Raw genomic sequence first — 16,064 nt, forward strand, 5'->3', positions numbered from 1 at the left:
AAGAGATGAGTGACAGGATGAACATTTATACATGTAAAATACATACTTAAATTAAGTCCTCCATATTTCTATTTTTATTAGACATAAAATCGATTCGATGAATTTCATTAAAAGTAACAAAGTCAGTATTAAAGAGGAATTTCGAAAAAACGTTTCAATATTAAATCCTCGTCATATATTTAAAAAAACGAAGGTTCATCTCGAAATTCTACGCTGCATGTTTCATTGCAAAGTCAGTCAGGATTTTACCATTTATATATAGATTAAATTCTTCCTACATAGCAGCAGCCTCCTATAAATAACGAGACAGGCAAAGAGGCCACCTGATCGTAAGTAGGCTTTATTTATAGACATTGCTTTTGTAGGAAATATAAATTATTCTTTACATTTTCGGATCACTGGATGTTATTGCTTTGGCTCACCCACCCATTTAAAATAGATACAACACACAATACACAGCCCTAACAAGCAACATGATTTTCTAACTAGCAAGGTTACGATTCTATTCTTATTAATTTTTATGTGTTACTGTATCACATATAATACGAGTATGTATTTGCACTTTGTAAAGTTAAATGTCAAAGATCTTCATTATAAGGCGGAAGTTCTATCAGTGCTTTTAATTGGACACCGAGCACGAGGTGACTCAATTATGAAATTAAGAAACGATGGTAAAACACGTGGATTATTTCAAGTATATGAAAAAATAACCCTAATGAGTAATTGTCCAATAAATACGTGTCGGTATAAATAAAAACGAGCTATAAAGACGTGACATAAATTCCTTTAAATAAGTTCAGTAAAATATATATAGATCGTCTAAAAATTTTTATACCGAAATGTCTTTGGGTTTATTAATTTCGTAATTATTTTTTAAGCGATTGCTGAAAGTAATACATATTTTTGTATTAAAAACGATATTAACATACATACAAGTAAAAATTTATAGTGAATAATTCATAATCTTTATTAAATATTCATTAACGCTTATTGCTTGTCAGAAAACTGGCAAAAGAAAACCCAAGAAAAGAAAAAGTTTTTCTATTTCCAACTAATGTATTTACAATGCAATCATTCATATTTCTGTTTGAAAAGGCCTCGAAGTGAGTGTTTCATTCCCAAGGCTTCTCATCATCTATCAAGGCATAAATTTTATAATATCCTTACAAACAAACGTTCTTTCAACATTTTTCAGTTTATTTTTGAACTGTGGCTAAAACAAATTTCTTCATAAAAAATAAACAAATTACGTGCCGTACTCTCTTGTTCATATTTTCTTTTATTAACGCCGCGCGAATAAATTATTTTACAAGGAATAAGAAAATTGAATTGAATGCTAGAGATATTCGTATTTTCTTTAATGAACCGTCTAGAAGCTATTGAATCACAATTGTCTTTAATCCCCTGAATTGACTCCACCCCTCTCGATTCAGATCGAAGTTTAGTTTGGTCTTTACAGCTATTGTATAGAGTTTTTAATTATGTGCTATGTGTTTCAGAGCAACAATCGGACAGCGCAGGCGCAGGTAGCGGGAAAGCCGCAGCCCCATGCAAGGTGTGCGGGGACAAGGCATCGGGCTACCATTACGGGGTGACATCCTGCGAGGGGTGCAAGGTAAGTGCAGTTGCAGTTCTCGTTAGTGAAACGCCGGGTCGGGTGCTGGACAGACGCGCGCTACGAACCTAACGCTACGACGCTACGGCTGAATTTCATAAAGTTTCGTTGAGAGCGCTTCGTATTACCTGTGATAAATTTCTAAATTTAAACGGTAAGTATTTTATATGGGGCATTAAACTTTCATTCAATCATTTAATAAATTAATTACTTATATAATTTATAGATTATATTATTTCTTTTTTTGAAAATTTAAAAATTATTGAATATCAAAAATTTATTTAAAGATAACATTAATTAACACAGTTTACGTTTTGTATTTATGTAAATAAAAATATTACTTGTATTAAAATTAGTATAATTTTTGTTTTCAATTTAATCATACACAAATACATATACATATAATGAACTCATTATTTATTTAAAATAATTAAACACTTATTAAAAATATTTCAAATTAAATTATAGAGAATTAGAGTTTTATTTTTGGAAAGCTTTATAAAATGTTAATAGGATTATGAAGTACAAAAAGTGGTTTAAATAGACATTGATTGCCAGACGTATTCAATTTCAATTCTATAAAATAATCGGCCGTTAAAAAAAGTTTACTGTTTTCATTAAAATCGTAATAACAGAATAACTGCATCTGAATTGAAAGCTCATACAAAGCTTTGCGAGGATCAAAAACTTTCCACAAATTATGTTTCGAAAAATAATGAACGCGAACGTTGCGTATTTACGACAATTGCTTAAAATGACGAACATTGTATCGATTTTATTATTTTGGTATTCATCGTATTGCAATATTTTAAATAGTTTGCGATCGTCATTTTTTTCTCCATATTCATTTATATGTTTGCATTCATTGATGATTAACACACGGTACAAAAATCTTTATATTTTAAATAAAGATTATCTACATATCTATTCATCTATTCGAATATATTATTATATACTTAACGAAAAAATATTAATGAATAAAACTCGACTTATTTAAATTTTTATTATTTAATTCAATTAACAACGCTATTCGATTACACAGTATTTTTTTTTCTCAAAAACAAAAATTCATGTAACATAGTTCTATATTTGTTTGCCTGTCAATAACTGTGCTGAAGTTGACACACAAAAATGTAACGAATGTCCCAGTAAGCCGTGCCTTGTCCAAGCGTTCAGCTTGAATTGCATACACTATTTGCTTTAGCAGATATAGGTTTAATTTTGTTTTTGAAACACAACGAAGTTACGATAGCCTTTTGTATTTTTTCTTCAGTCAAAACAGACATTGATATTTAGTTGAATAGCCAAAATTTATTCGTGCATATATGAGTTCGATGATTCAAAGTATAAACTATTTTATATGTGAATAACTAGGAAATACTTGAAAAGAGGGGAACATTCTTTTATTCTTACTAAGTCTATAATTTCAAACTACGTTTATAAATTCATCAGAAAGTCTTTTTTTTAAATAAAAAATAACCCTTTCGTCCAGGAACATTCTACTTAGGATTAACTTTTTTAGGTAATGCATAAGGTAATATATTTTGAATGAGTTTTAAAAATAAACTGAAAACCTGAAACTAAACACCAGTGCCGTGTTTCGACTATTCTTAGCTGGCTCCAATTTCGACCCAAAATTAAACATGTTATTTAAATCTAACTAAACATAAACTGTATCCGACACGAATATCCTAATAGAAAAACAAAACAAAATGTTTTATAATTAAAAGATTACCATCATATAGTAAAGCGAATTTAATACGTGTCACGGAGAAAAAAAAATGTATTCATACGTTAAACCCTCTAGAAGAAATTAATCCTTTAGATTAAATGTTCGATAATTTTTTATCAAAGGATTATTTGGTTCTGAGTTGAAAACACTACAAATTGTATTCATATAAGGAGCTTAACAGCATGTAAACATAAAGCAATTGAAAATGCAAAGTTGCTACAGTGATTTTATTGTAATATCCAATAACTGGATATATATTCGCTCATTAATCCGGATCAATTGGACTTTTAATGTTTTTGAAAGAGAGAAAAACTTTATTAGCACCAGCAATCATTTTACAAAGTTGGAAGCCGGTAGAATTTTTACACAAAAGAGAAACTCAAAAGTGACGCATTAGAAATGCGAACTCAATAAAAGTTAAAACATTCGACATTGAGGCGAACGAATAAAAGCCATATTATTATTATGAGTCTATAAATGTTCCGTACGTAAAGAGGAAGGTTTTTTATTAAAAAATCCAAATATGTAATTACATGTTACACATTCATCTTTAAAATAATGGAATGGAACAAGCGCATAATGTCATTTAAATGAAAAAAAAAATCAATTCGGTTCAAAATGCAAAATTTCTATTTTTGAACCCTCGGTCCTATAACTGCAGCTCAATCATCAATTTCACGTATTCAGGTCGAACATTGAAACATGTATAATGTTTAAAATGTAATTTTGACAAGACAAATAAACATGTTTATTTGTCTTGTCAAATTTTTGAGGTGAGATGAAAGCGAACGGACGTTGTACGTTCCTAATTATCTAACGTTAAAAAACTTTGTTCAATTAACTCAGAAACTTTGAAATCGGCAAATGAACAAAGTTTAAGTCGGTTTACAAACAAATATACCGAATTCAATTAATAGTAGCTAAAGTAACTTTTAGCGGTTGGTACAAGAGAGTTCATATTAATATCTTGCATTCCATCTGATTATGCATTTTAGCTCCAAACATAATTGCTCGGTAGAATCTTTCCTTGTAGATACAAATTGCTTGCACTTTCAAAGTGAATTATTTGAGACTTTAGGATTTTGGTTGGCGTGCTTACATCATTTATCTTTAGACAGTTGAGAGGATTTAACTTTAGTGAAACAACACTTATATGATGAGTACGAGGACAGTTAAGGATATTCAATTGAGTTATTTGTTAGACGATGATCACATAAAATATTAAATTCACACTTTCATTATAGATCTTATTAACAAAATATATTATATATTAACTTTGAATAATTGGTATGGATCGAGTATACGTGGATACGATGATATAGCCTCTACTTCCCGTTTGACGAATTTAATATTTCGTCTAATTTTTACTTTTTAACTATAAGTCTAATTCTTTTCATTGAAAATCATTATTACTATAACGCGTTCGATAAAAAATATTAAATAGTCAATGTCGCCTTTTGTTTCTGAAAATATAGGGCAAGAGAAACATAGTCGAATATATGTACGTACTACATTTGTATGGGTTTGAATGTGCAAATTTTTATTTTATATATGTACCTATTGGTATAGTCAACAATAAAACGTCAGTAAATAATAAATACAAACAGTAGAATATACTTCATAACATAGATTAATAGAAGTGTTTGTTCTTGAAGTATTACAATTCAGTAAACTTTATTTGTCGAACGGTTCGATGAGGTTTGTTCTATCCGTGCGACGAGGTCACGACACGAAATCGTATCTGAGGCTATGACGTTATATGAGCGAAGGATTTAATATAGCCTAAAAGTCGTTTGTTTTGGATTCATTATTTACTAACGAATCAATGCTGATACTAAATACACTACAGATTTTTCTTGTTTTTTACTATATTGTCCATGTATTTATTATATACCAAAACCTTCCTCTCGAATTACTCTGTCTAAAAAAAAAACGTATCAAAATTTAGTTGCGTAATTTTCTAAGCATATATAGGAACAGAGAGTTGTAAGCGACTTCGTTTTATATATACTATGTCATGTTTTAGAAATAGCTGATGTCCGGCTAGCGGGGTATTGCAATTTTTAAAATGTATAAGCAATTGTCGATAACAGCTGCGTGCGACATTAGAAATTCATGCAACGACTGAAAAGGTTTCGACTCATTCGACTCATTCGGATGAACGATGCGCGAAAGCATTTGATACAGATGATAAAACATTAATGCATCTTTCCGGAGCAATAATATTTTTAAATTTAGAATATATTTAAAAGTCACGTAAATATTTGTTTAAATAAAATAGATTTACGTTATATAAGTTATTTACCTTGCTACCAGTAAATATTACCTGCGAAGGTACCACTCCCGTGCCCTTTGTTTGAGGAGAAAACTGTCAGAGGTCTGTTCAGTCCGCTGACAGTCTCAGTTGATTTATTAGGTCAGAAAGATTGCATGGCGATTTACGCGCCTCAATTTGAAAAAACATAGGAAAAGAATATGCAAAAATCACAAGTGTTGTTCATATTTTTTTTTGTTGAAAATATTTTTATAGCAAAAATTATTATTTAAAATTATGAAATTTTCGTTTCGTAATGTTTTCAATGTTGTAAATTAACAAGGTATACATTTTTTAAATCTTTTCGATAACGATCGCCAACGAAAAAGGTTTTAATGCAGCTCAAATAAAGCCTCTTTACGTATTTTCTCGCCTTAAGGGCTTATATCTTGACCACGGAGAATAGTAGCAAAATTCTAACAGCAATTCCCCGTTGAATTGCAATTCCGATCGTCTGAGCGAAAAATGAAGCAGCCACATTCAGTAGTTGTGTTTTTTATTTTATATAGAATTTTTTATAAATTGCGTATATTTAAAAATTGTGACGTTTGTTTCTTAGAAACACAAGTACTAGCTGAGTGCTCAAAATATTTTAAAATAATACATGGTTTTAGTAATCATAACTCAAATTAATTATATGAACCCAACAACAACAACAACAGCCTGTAAATTCCCACTGCTGGGCTAAAGGCCTCCTCTCCCTTTGAGGAGAAGGTTTGGAACATATTCCACCACGCTGTTCTAATGCGGGTTGGTGTAATACACATGTGGCAGAATTTCTATGTAATTTGTCACATGCAGATTTCCTCACGATGTTTTCCTTCACCGCTGAGTACGAGATGAATTATACAGACAAATTAAGCACATGAATCAGCGGTGCTTGCCTGGGTTCGAACCCGTAATCATCGGTTAAGATGCACGCGTTCTAACCACTGGGACTCGACTCATATGAACCCGTTTATTATAAAATTATTTTTTTAATTTAACAATTTTATTTTTATTTATATTTTTAAAACATCGTATAAAGAATAAAAATTGTTAATCATTTCGAACAACCTACGGATAATGTATAAAACAAAGAACAATCATATTAAAATCAGAATTTTCTCTTATCCACGTATGTCATTACTTCGTAGAATTTGCTCCTTATTAAAGACAAATACAAATAATTTATGGTCAATTAAAAATATGAATTACAATCTGTATAACTACATCATACTTTTTAAATAACATAAGTACATATATGCAGTTGCGGTTAATACAATATGTGACAATGAAATTAGTAACAAAGTTTTTACTCGCTACCCTCCGCGTCAACACTACCCTAATACATAGTCTATTGTTTTAAATCAACGGGCTGTTCAGTTGAAACTGAATTTTCATAAAAAATTCATAATCATCGATTTTCATAACAATCGGACTTGAGAATCCTTTGACTATTTTTAGCTATTTCTCATATTTTCATTCATTCATTCTCATATTTATGCCCAGTTGACCAATTTTCCTCTTTATAGTAAGTATATAAGAGTCGAGATGGCCCAGTGGGAGTCGAGATAGCCCAGTGGTTAGAACGCGTGCATCTTAACCGATGATTGCGGGTTCAAACCCAGGCAAGCACCGCTGATTCATGTGCTTAATTTGTCTTTATAATTCATCTCGTGCTCAGCGGTGAAGGAAAACATCGTGAGGAAACCTGCATGTGACAAATTTCATAGAAATTCTGCCACATGTGCAATGTGCATTCCACCAACCCGCATTGGAACAGCGTGGTGGAGTATGTTCCAAACCTTCTCCTTAAAGGGAGAGGAGGCCTTTAGCCCAGCAGTGGGAATTTACAGGCTGTTGTTGTTGTTGTTGTTGTTGTTTGTTATAGTAATTTTAATATATTATCATTTTATTGAATGTAAAACGTGAAATAAAAGGCCGAGGCTTAAGCGAACCCTGTTTCGTTTTAGTCATAAAAAGCCCGAATCATACATGTTTTTGTCATAAAAAGCCGAAATCCGTGGAATCCAATCTTACTAAATAAAAACATTAAATTTGGTTAGGTGGCTTGTTTATTAAAGAGAGACAGACAATCAGGCACATACATATTTTCGCATTTATAATATTAGTATATACTTATTAATAATTTCTAATATACATCTGTCTCAGCATCTCATTTTCATCATATAATTACACGAAGTTGCCTTCGTGTAATTATACGATGAATATTGGTATTCAAAAATAATATCATCACTAGAATTTTTACTTTTCTGATCATTATTATTGAAACATAATAACAGCGTATATAAATTATAACACGTGTTGCTAGCCTTTAAAGGGTTGCACAGGTCAAGTGGCAATCGCTTGATACAAAAAAAAAACTGGCAACCAGTTGAATCTAGGTTAGAGAAATATTCAGTACATTGTAAAATGAAAGAAAAATTACGAAGCATTTATAAAATACATACATTTGTATAGGCGTATATAGTATATACGTTTATATGTATATTTAATTTATTTGAACTGCAGTGAATAAAACAAAAATACTTGTTCGTAAATACAAACGAAGTATGTAAAGCTTTGTTGCGCTTCTACAATACAGGAACTACGAGACTTATTATAACTACTACTACTATTTATTAAAGATATAAAAAATAAAACTAGAATTCCGTTGCTCTTTTATTTTAGCTATTGATTGCGATAGCTCTTGCTTTTCTACGTTTGGCAAGCATTTTCTGCCAATATTAAATCACACATTTGCCCGTATATATACATTTGAATTGTAATAAATACAAACTAAGACGTCTCCAAGCCATATAGGAGAAGTAAACACTGTATTAACGTTTAGCATTACAATATTTGATGAGTGGGTAGTTTCAAATCAGACGAGCCTATACAAAAGGTTTCCTTAACAAATTAACGAACAGATATCAAAGAAATTTTTCTCCTTTAAAACGTGTAGGTTTTTTTTAATTTTTTTTTTAATTTCTTTGAATTCGAATTTTAAATAAAATATACAAATCGATCACTTTTATTCGAGTAAGGAATTATGTGTTCCAATTTTAAACATGATAACCAACTACGTGTATAAATTTAACTATTTGCCTTATTTAACTATATCAATAAACATATTATTATTGTACATTTAAGTGGTTAATAGGCAAAGATAGAATAGTACAGACAATATCGTCGTATTTTAAATGTTAAGATAATATAAATTTATTGAAGTGTTATATTTCAGGGCTTTTTCCGTAGAAGCATCCAGAAACAAATCGAATACCGCTGCTTACGCGACGGGAAGTGTCTCGTGATCAGATTGAACAGGAACCGGTGTCAATACTGTCGTTTTAAAAAGTGCCTTGCGGTTGGCATGAGCAGAGACTGTGAGTACCTTTTAAATAGTATCTTTATCATCCTTAGTGACGTGACATTTATGAAGTTAACTAATCTGTACACCATTAAAATTGTCATATCTTCCTTCTTTTATTTTAGTGATATTTTTTTTTACATGAGCGATACTAACATAAATATATTAATTTGTAATTTTATGACTAAAATCACGCAAATGCGAATGTTATTTTCCTTTTGCTGCTTAAGATAAAAATACACTTTTATAATTCAAAAGAAAAAAATGTTTATTAATGGGTGTATTTTTATTATGCGATTTCCTTCTTGACCTCGCTTTAAATATTAATCAAGCTATATTTGAAAAACCTTTTCAATACGAGAAATTAAATTCTAACGCCTTTATGGAAAAGCTGATTAAAAACGTAGCAAAGAAGCGGAAATTCGAAGGCGGGTTTGATTAGAAATAAAATCGATATTACAGTCACTTAACAATTGGAAAATCTCAAAAGGCTGTGTACTGTTTCGAATTTTTCATTTTTGTTTTATTGTTACTGGCATAAAGTTATTTACTGAACACGAACTATATACCTATATTTTTTTAAGGTTTTTTCCTATTTCTTTTAGTAAGAGATGATTTAATATATTTACCATTACATATTTAATCTATACATTTTATGATTTCGATAATAGACAGAAACTTGACAACTATAAAATTATACAACTACCGACAAAAAATCTAATCTTAAAATGTACCCGAATATACCCTTGCTATTGGAAAACAAATAGAACACAGATCAACGCACTTTACCGTCGTGCCTATTTTCCAATTGAGGAGTCGAGACCCGACCCGTAGATGCAATGCAGTTCATTACTTGCATCGGATCAATTCAATCGCACATTCAACCTTTGTAAATGAGAGGTGTTTTACCAGCCGTCAGGTACGGGAGAGTGCCTAAGCGTCCAAGAGAAGCCGCCACCACGGAGAACATGCCAGACCTTGCGAAGAGTTCAGGCACCGAACCAACTCCTCCGCCGGAAGCTGAAGAACCGGACGCGGACACTCTGCAGAATGATTTAACAAGAGAACTCGCTAAAGTAGTGATAACTGCTCATAGAAATAACAACACTTATACAGATGAAGTGAAAAGAACCTTGCAGCTGAAAAGCATTCCGGTGAAGCCAGAAAGGACTAATGGTGAAGGTACGTGGACTGGCTTTACATAAAAGATCTCGTTCTATATTAATGAAAATCTGATTAACTTAAACAAAATCTTACTAAAACTGATAATATAACGCTGCTACAACAAATTCATAAGTCAATTGTGTAATTGAGCTGTTGCTGAGGAAATATCTTGTTCAGATTTATTAATATTTCTTTGGTCGTTCGAGATTGGGATGACGATAAGACAAGTCAGATTTCATTGTTTTATAGGTGGTAAAAAAATATAGAACTTAGAGGGGCAAAGTGCATGATCAACGTGTAAAATAAAATCGGTGACTTAGTTGGGAAACATTTCATTTCATTCACATACATTTGAAGGGTGAAACTTAATAAGTACATTGTTTTTTGTTTCGTTCAAAAATAAAGTAACAATAGCTTGATTGGATTGAATATTAAACTTCGGTGTTATATACTTTCAATAAACAATAGTTTTCTTTTTATACTCTGGCTGAATAATCATCTCATCCCCTCATTAACATCTTATGGTCAGTCACAACCAACCATATACATTTGACAATATTGATTAAATTTAGTTTATACTATGATGTTACAATATGTATGTACCCGTACAGACCAATTCATTCTTTAAATTAAAACACCGCATCTCAAAGCTTAGTTGTTAGACAACATATTAACCGCATCGGTTTCTTATCTAGACACCAAATGTACACAAAAGTGATCCATTAGTACTTCCTAGGTTAAAATACCTAGAAGTACTAATAGATCACTCTATTATATGTATTTAATTTTGCTCTTAAAAAAATCTGACTTTTCGTCTGATATCTCTGGTCAATCCTGAAAGTCAGTAATACAAGATATCAAAATCAATTAACACCATTACTTAGGTATTTAATATTTTGTATATAGGTAGCAGTAGAGAGCCGGTAATTAGTTCTACAACCGGCTCGATGGACGCGCTGTCAACTCTGTGGTACAATGTTGCATTTCGAATGACACCTTCAGTGCAGCAAGTTGTAGAATTTGCGAAGCGAATTCCCGGATTCAACGTTCTGCCCCAAGATGATCAGCTGATACTTATTAAGGTACTGATTCTTATGTTAAATTAATTATATCATGTAATCCCTGATTTATATTAAGTACTGTAGTATCGTTGCCGTGTTATTTTATGTATATTAATTTTAGTGTGTGTTGTCATTAGTCATAAGCACTGCGATGGGTTTTATTCGGCGAATTTGATATAAATGTACCAAATATGCGAATTGCTATTAATAACGCTACGCGGTGTATTATATATATTCATGGTTTTGATATAAACACGTAGAAATAAATTATTTTAAAGAACCAAATAGTCGCAGCTTCTCATGTTGTTATGCATACTAATTTTGTATAATATTCGACTACAAAGATTATATAAGAAATGTACCATACATTTAAGATCTAATAGCTCCAAATAAAAGCGTGACGAAATCGAGATAAATAAATTTAAAGAGTTCATTAAGGTAGGTTTTTTGATGATTGAAAAATTGGCAGTGTCAATTGTCCACAGCTGGGTTTCTTCGAAGTGTGGCTGTCACGAGCCGCAAAACTCTCCAATGAAGAAAGCATCATTTTTGACGATGGCACCGTTGTCACCCTTGGGCAACTGGAAATAATATACGACGTAAGTAGCTTAAAAATTACTACGAACCATTGTAAATTACGAATCCTTTGTATTGCTGTTTATTTTTAGTTACCAGAGTATATTGTAGAAAAACAATCGATTTCAGGCGCCGTTTGCGAATGCCATGTTGTCTTACGTCAATCACATCAACAAATTATTGTTGACGGATGACGAGTTAGCCATGTTCACGGCTAATCTTCTCATTTATCCACAACGGAATGGGTTATGTGATCGTGAGACAATTACCTCAATGTGCCGTAACCTTGGCGACGCACTACAATTAGTGGTAAGCTTCTAGTTTTCAACTAAATTACTAAAATCCTAATATTATTACCATTTCATTAATCTCCCGTAATTGGATTATTTATTTAATTTTATTAAAAAGTATATGTGTTTTTTCGTAATCTTTTTATCATGTTAAAATTCTCATGAAGAGAAAAGAAATTAAAACTATTAAACTTAAAAGTATGTAAAATAATTCAGTTTTTTTTTATTTCATACCTACGTATCTAATATTGTTATGTAACTTTTTGTATACTTAAATTAAATTATTGGAATGCAAAGTTGACCGAGGCCGGCGTAGCGGATGTACCAGCTCGAATTGATGCGTTCGCGCTTGCTACTCAAGAAGTTCGAACACTGGGCGCCCGTCACAACGAGTTACTGTCGTGGTGCCGAGACCACTGGCAACGTCTGGTCCTGCCAGCTCTGTTCTCTGAAATCTTCGACATCCCTAAAGCAGAAGAAGACGAGTCGGCTGCGTCAGAACGCGCTTCAGCTCCTATATCCCAAGTGCAGGGATAGATTGTATGCTTATAGATGTTAGGTGCCTCAAATCTTTCGGACCTTGTGATTTTTACTCTAAGCATTAGTGATACTCGATTTTTATGAGGCATCGACCGAACAATACCAGTACCGTGCACTTATTATGTTACGAGCGTTTGTTTCGCTGCTAGTTACAATAAAAATAGTTGCTTCTGACGTTTAACATCGTCACTAAGATTTAATATTTCAGCCACTATTTTCAAAATACTATTCTATAATAAACACGGCTTCATATTATAATGGCCTTTTTAAACATATAACCATGTAATATCGGTGTCTATTAATCGTATATAGTGGAATATTGTTGGAACCCACACACGAAATATTTTTTCGAACAGGGTAAATCCGAGGGAATTGAGGCATTGACATCTTTGGACTTAAGACAGAAAAAAGTAAGACCTAAAGAAAACAGCCAAGCAAAGACTATCATAATTTCATTCAAAGCAAATTACTTTGAAACGCCAACGATTCGTTCTCAAAGCCATATGAAACGTTCTTAATACGATTTCAATTTGCTGCTTTGAGTAATACGATCGTTAAAAGTGGGAATTCCTTGGGTTACTTTTATAACACCTTCATCCCTCGTAAGGTTTTGGTGGTGGGTTCAAGCAGGTAGCTTATATTATAGTATTTAAAATACGTCATAATATACCCACGTATTAGTGTTACTCTATCGTAGGTTAAACTTGTAGCATAAAGTTTGGTATACCTATACGTACATTCACAGTTATGTGTAGTTTTATCTCAATAGTATTGATCATTTATAGATGATAGAAATGATTTCAAGGCACGCATTTATTTTAGAAGGCCTTTAACGCTCTTGAGTTGTATTTATAATTGTCTTTAAAACTTTTTATTTTTGAGTTCCTATAAAATTTAAAATACTAATACGGTATTGTGCCAGAATATGTCGACTGTATTTTCCTTTTTATCATTTTAAGTTCCTCGTGGATTCAGGGTTAAGTAGGAATATAATTGGCAGTAATTTGTTAAATTTCGAGGCCAATACTTAATAGCAACTTGGTGGTTCAATGCTTATGTTTTTTTATTTTTCATTTTATAATGTTATAAAAATTTTTAGTCTGTAGTTATTATTCGATTGATTTTTTTGGCAAGTATATTACTTTTCAAAATTTTTGATGATAAGATATTTTAGTTTATCAAAAAAATTTAATGGTTACCGTACCATTGGTATCTTTTTTAATATATTTTTTTTCTATTGTCTCAATAATTCATTATTATTTGTTATTTTTGTGATCCCTTATCAAAATTATTACTTATTAAGTTGTTATACAATAAAAGTATATTCTTTTAGTTAAAATTATTCTTAAATCGTTTGGGAAGTTGCAATGAGTTTTTATTGTTTTTGTTTTTTTTTCTGTTTCTAAGTAAGTTGTAAGATTTTTATCTATGGGTTTTTTATATAAATTAAGATATATTAAGCGTTTTGTTGTTGAGCAATTCGCAATCTGTAAGACTTTCATTTCTGAGGTATATTTTAACAAGTTTTCAGCACAGATAGTATATTTATCTTAAATTTTGAAGTTTTATTTACTTAATAAAAAAATTATATACCTTTAAGGTTGTATTTAAATAAAAACAACTTTCGTTTAAGAAACTACTAAAAGTAAATTCGGTTATACAGGAGTTGTCCCGGTGACATCATACATATCAATTCAATTTTAAAACTTATTACTTTTAAGGTATTTCATGTCTGTTTGTTTTGCTCAAATATATTTGAAGCAGGAAATGCGATCATTATTGCCGACGATAAGAAGAAAAGCAGGTTTAAAATTATGTTTGTTTAAAAACATAAACTGTGATAACATACAAATTATAAAATACTTACCAAATATCAAAAAATATATAATGATCACAGGTTCTTTGCTACTAATTATTATAATTTGAAAAAAAAAGAATCGATGGTCAAATATGATGAACGTAAATGTTTATTTTAATAGTCAAATATATTTGTCGATCTAAAGTCAAGTCATACATTTGATCTTCGATTGTTGTTGAACGCTGGCCGCTGGACATTTAGATCAATTTCCAACGAACGTGAAAGTCTGACTTGGAAATTTATCTATTTCATTTTGTTTGGAAAAATAAAACAGTTTCAAGAATATGTTGGTGCTATAAAACGAGAGACAAGATATCATTCAACAAATTGTGAAAAGAACTTCGGTTCCGGAATCTATTCAATTCAATTAATGTCTTAGTTTGGTACAATTACTTTTGTACATATATTGTGTTCTTTTAAAACATTGGTCCAGTGTTATAATTTGATTAGATATATTCATTTTTATGCGCACGCGCATACAGTATATTTTTCTAGAGATGAACGAATTTGAAATATGTTTAAATATTGATTCCACATAATTCGTTTTTTCGGTTAGAGTTAATTTTGTTTTATACTTTATTTAGAAAACAAATAATAGAAACGCACGAATTGTAACAAATGTCAAATTTTTGCATGCTGGGAGTGATTTCAACCTTTTTCTTACATTGTTTTAGATAACTAAGCTGCGTGCTTACATTTGACAATTCTAATAGCGTGGTCCGTAATATTGTAATACGGAAAGGGAACAGTCAATATAAATGCATTTACTTTCAACTATTCCTCTTAAATCTTAAAGAAATTTCGATCGAATCTTGGTTACTGATTTCCCTTTTATGTATTGCGACATACGATTAGTTGTATTTTGTTAATATTTTGTAATTTCACCGCTATTAAAGATCTGATTAGTGTATGATTTGCTAAACTTGAAATACAAAAAATTAAAAATTATTTTTTTATTTATTCCCTTACACAAAACAATTTTAGGTCAGCTCCCCGTACAACTATGCATTTACACACGATGGAATGGAATCAATTTGATAATTTATATGTTTGTCTAAACGGATTAAATTACTATAACTTATATTATAATAACTTGTCTTAAGAGTTAACAAAAAAATTAATGTATTTAATGTCGTAAATATAACAACAATAATAAAAGCTGTAAATGTCCCACTGATAGTCTTTTGTTGAGATTATGAAATGATTGGTTTTTTTTTTCAGAATAATAATTGTCTTCCTGACTCCAGTATTGACTTCTATCTAGACAAATATATAGTCAAAGAAAATAACAAATTGCTAAGGCTGTCCTTGGATAGCCGTACAGAACATCTTTCACATTTTTATACTGAAATTGATTACTCTATTCAACCAAAACTTTACGCAATATTTGACGAAGGTAAAATTATGTTTACATAGTAAATACTTTGCAGATGTCCAATTCATTAGTTGATTTATTAATTAAAGTAATATTATATATCTTTATATCTCTGTTTAGATATATATATTTAACAGAAAGCAAGGTCTAAGTCCTCGCAGGGAAGCAGGGATCAGGGATTAATCAA

General features: G+C 31.0%; 1 protein-coding gene across 1 annotated transcript in view; it reads left to right on the forward strand.

The window, feature by feature from the left end:
• Positions 1 to 15,450, forward strand: part of LOC124543171 (ecdysone-induced protein 78C) — a 59,328-nt gene extending 43,878 nt beyond the window's left edge. The window contains exons 2-8 of the mRNA XM_047121248.1: positions 1,500 to 1,615; positions 8,888 to 9,029; positions 9,926 to 10,195; positions 11,084 to 11,259; positions 11,724 to 11,837; positions 11,944 to 12,123; positions 12,402 to 15,450. Coding sequence (XP_046977204.1) covers positions 1,500 to 1,615; positions 8,888 to 9,029; positions 9,926 to 10,195; positions 11,084 to 11,259; positions 11,724 to 11,837; positions 11,944 to 12,123; positions 12,402 to 12,641 — 1,238 coding nt within the window. The 3' untranslated portion in view covers positions 12,642 to 15,450. The remainder of the gene's footprint in view (positions 1 to 1,499; positions 1,616 to 8,887; positions 9,030 to 9,925; positions 10,196 to 11,083; positions 11,260 to 11,723; positions 11,838 to 11,943; positions 12,124 to 12,401) is intronic.
• The last annotated feature ends 614 nt before the right edge of the window (positions 15,451 to 16,064 follow it).

Source organism: Vanessa cardui, chromosome Z, assembly GCF_905220365.1.
Source record: "Vanessa cardui chromosome Z, ilVanCard2.1, whole genome shotgun sequence".
NCBI classification, from domain to species: domain Eukaryota; kingdom Metazoa; phylum Arthropoda; class Insecta; order Lepidoptera; family Nymphalidae; genus Vanessa; species Vanessa cardui.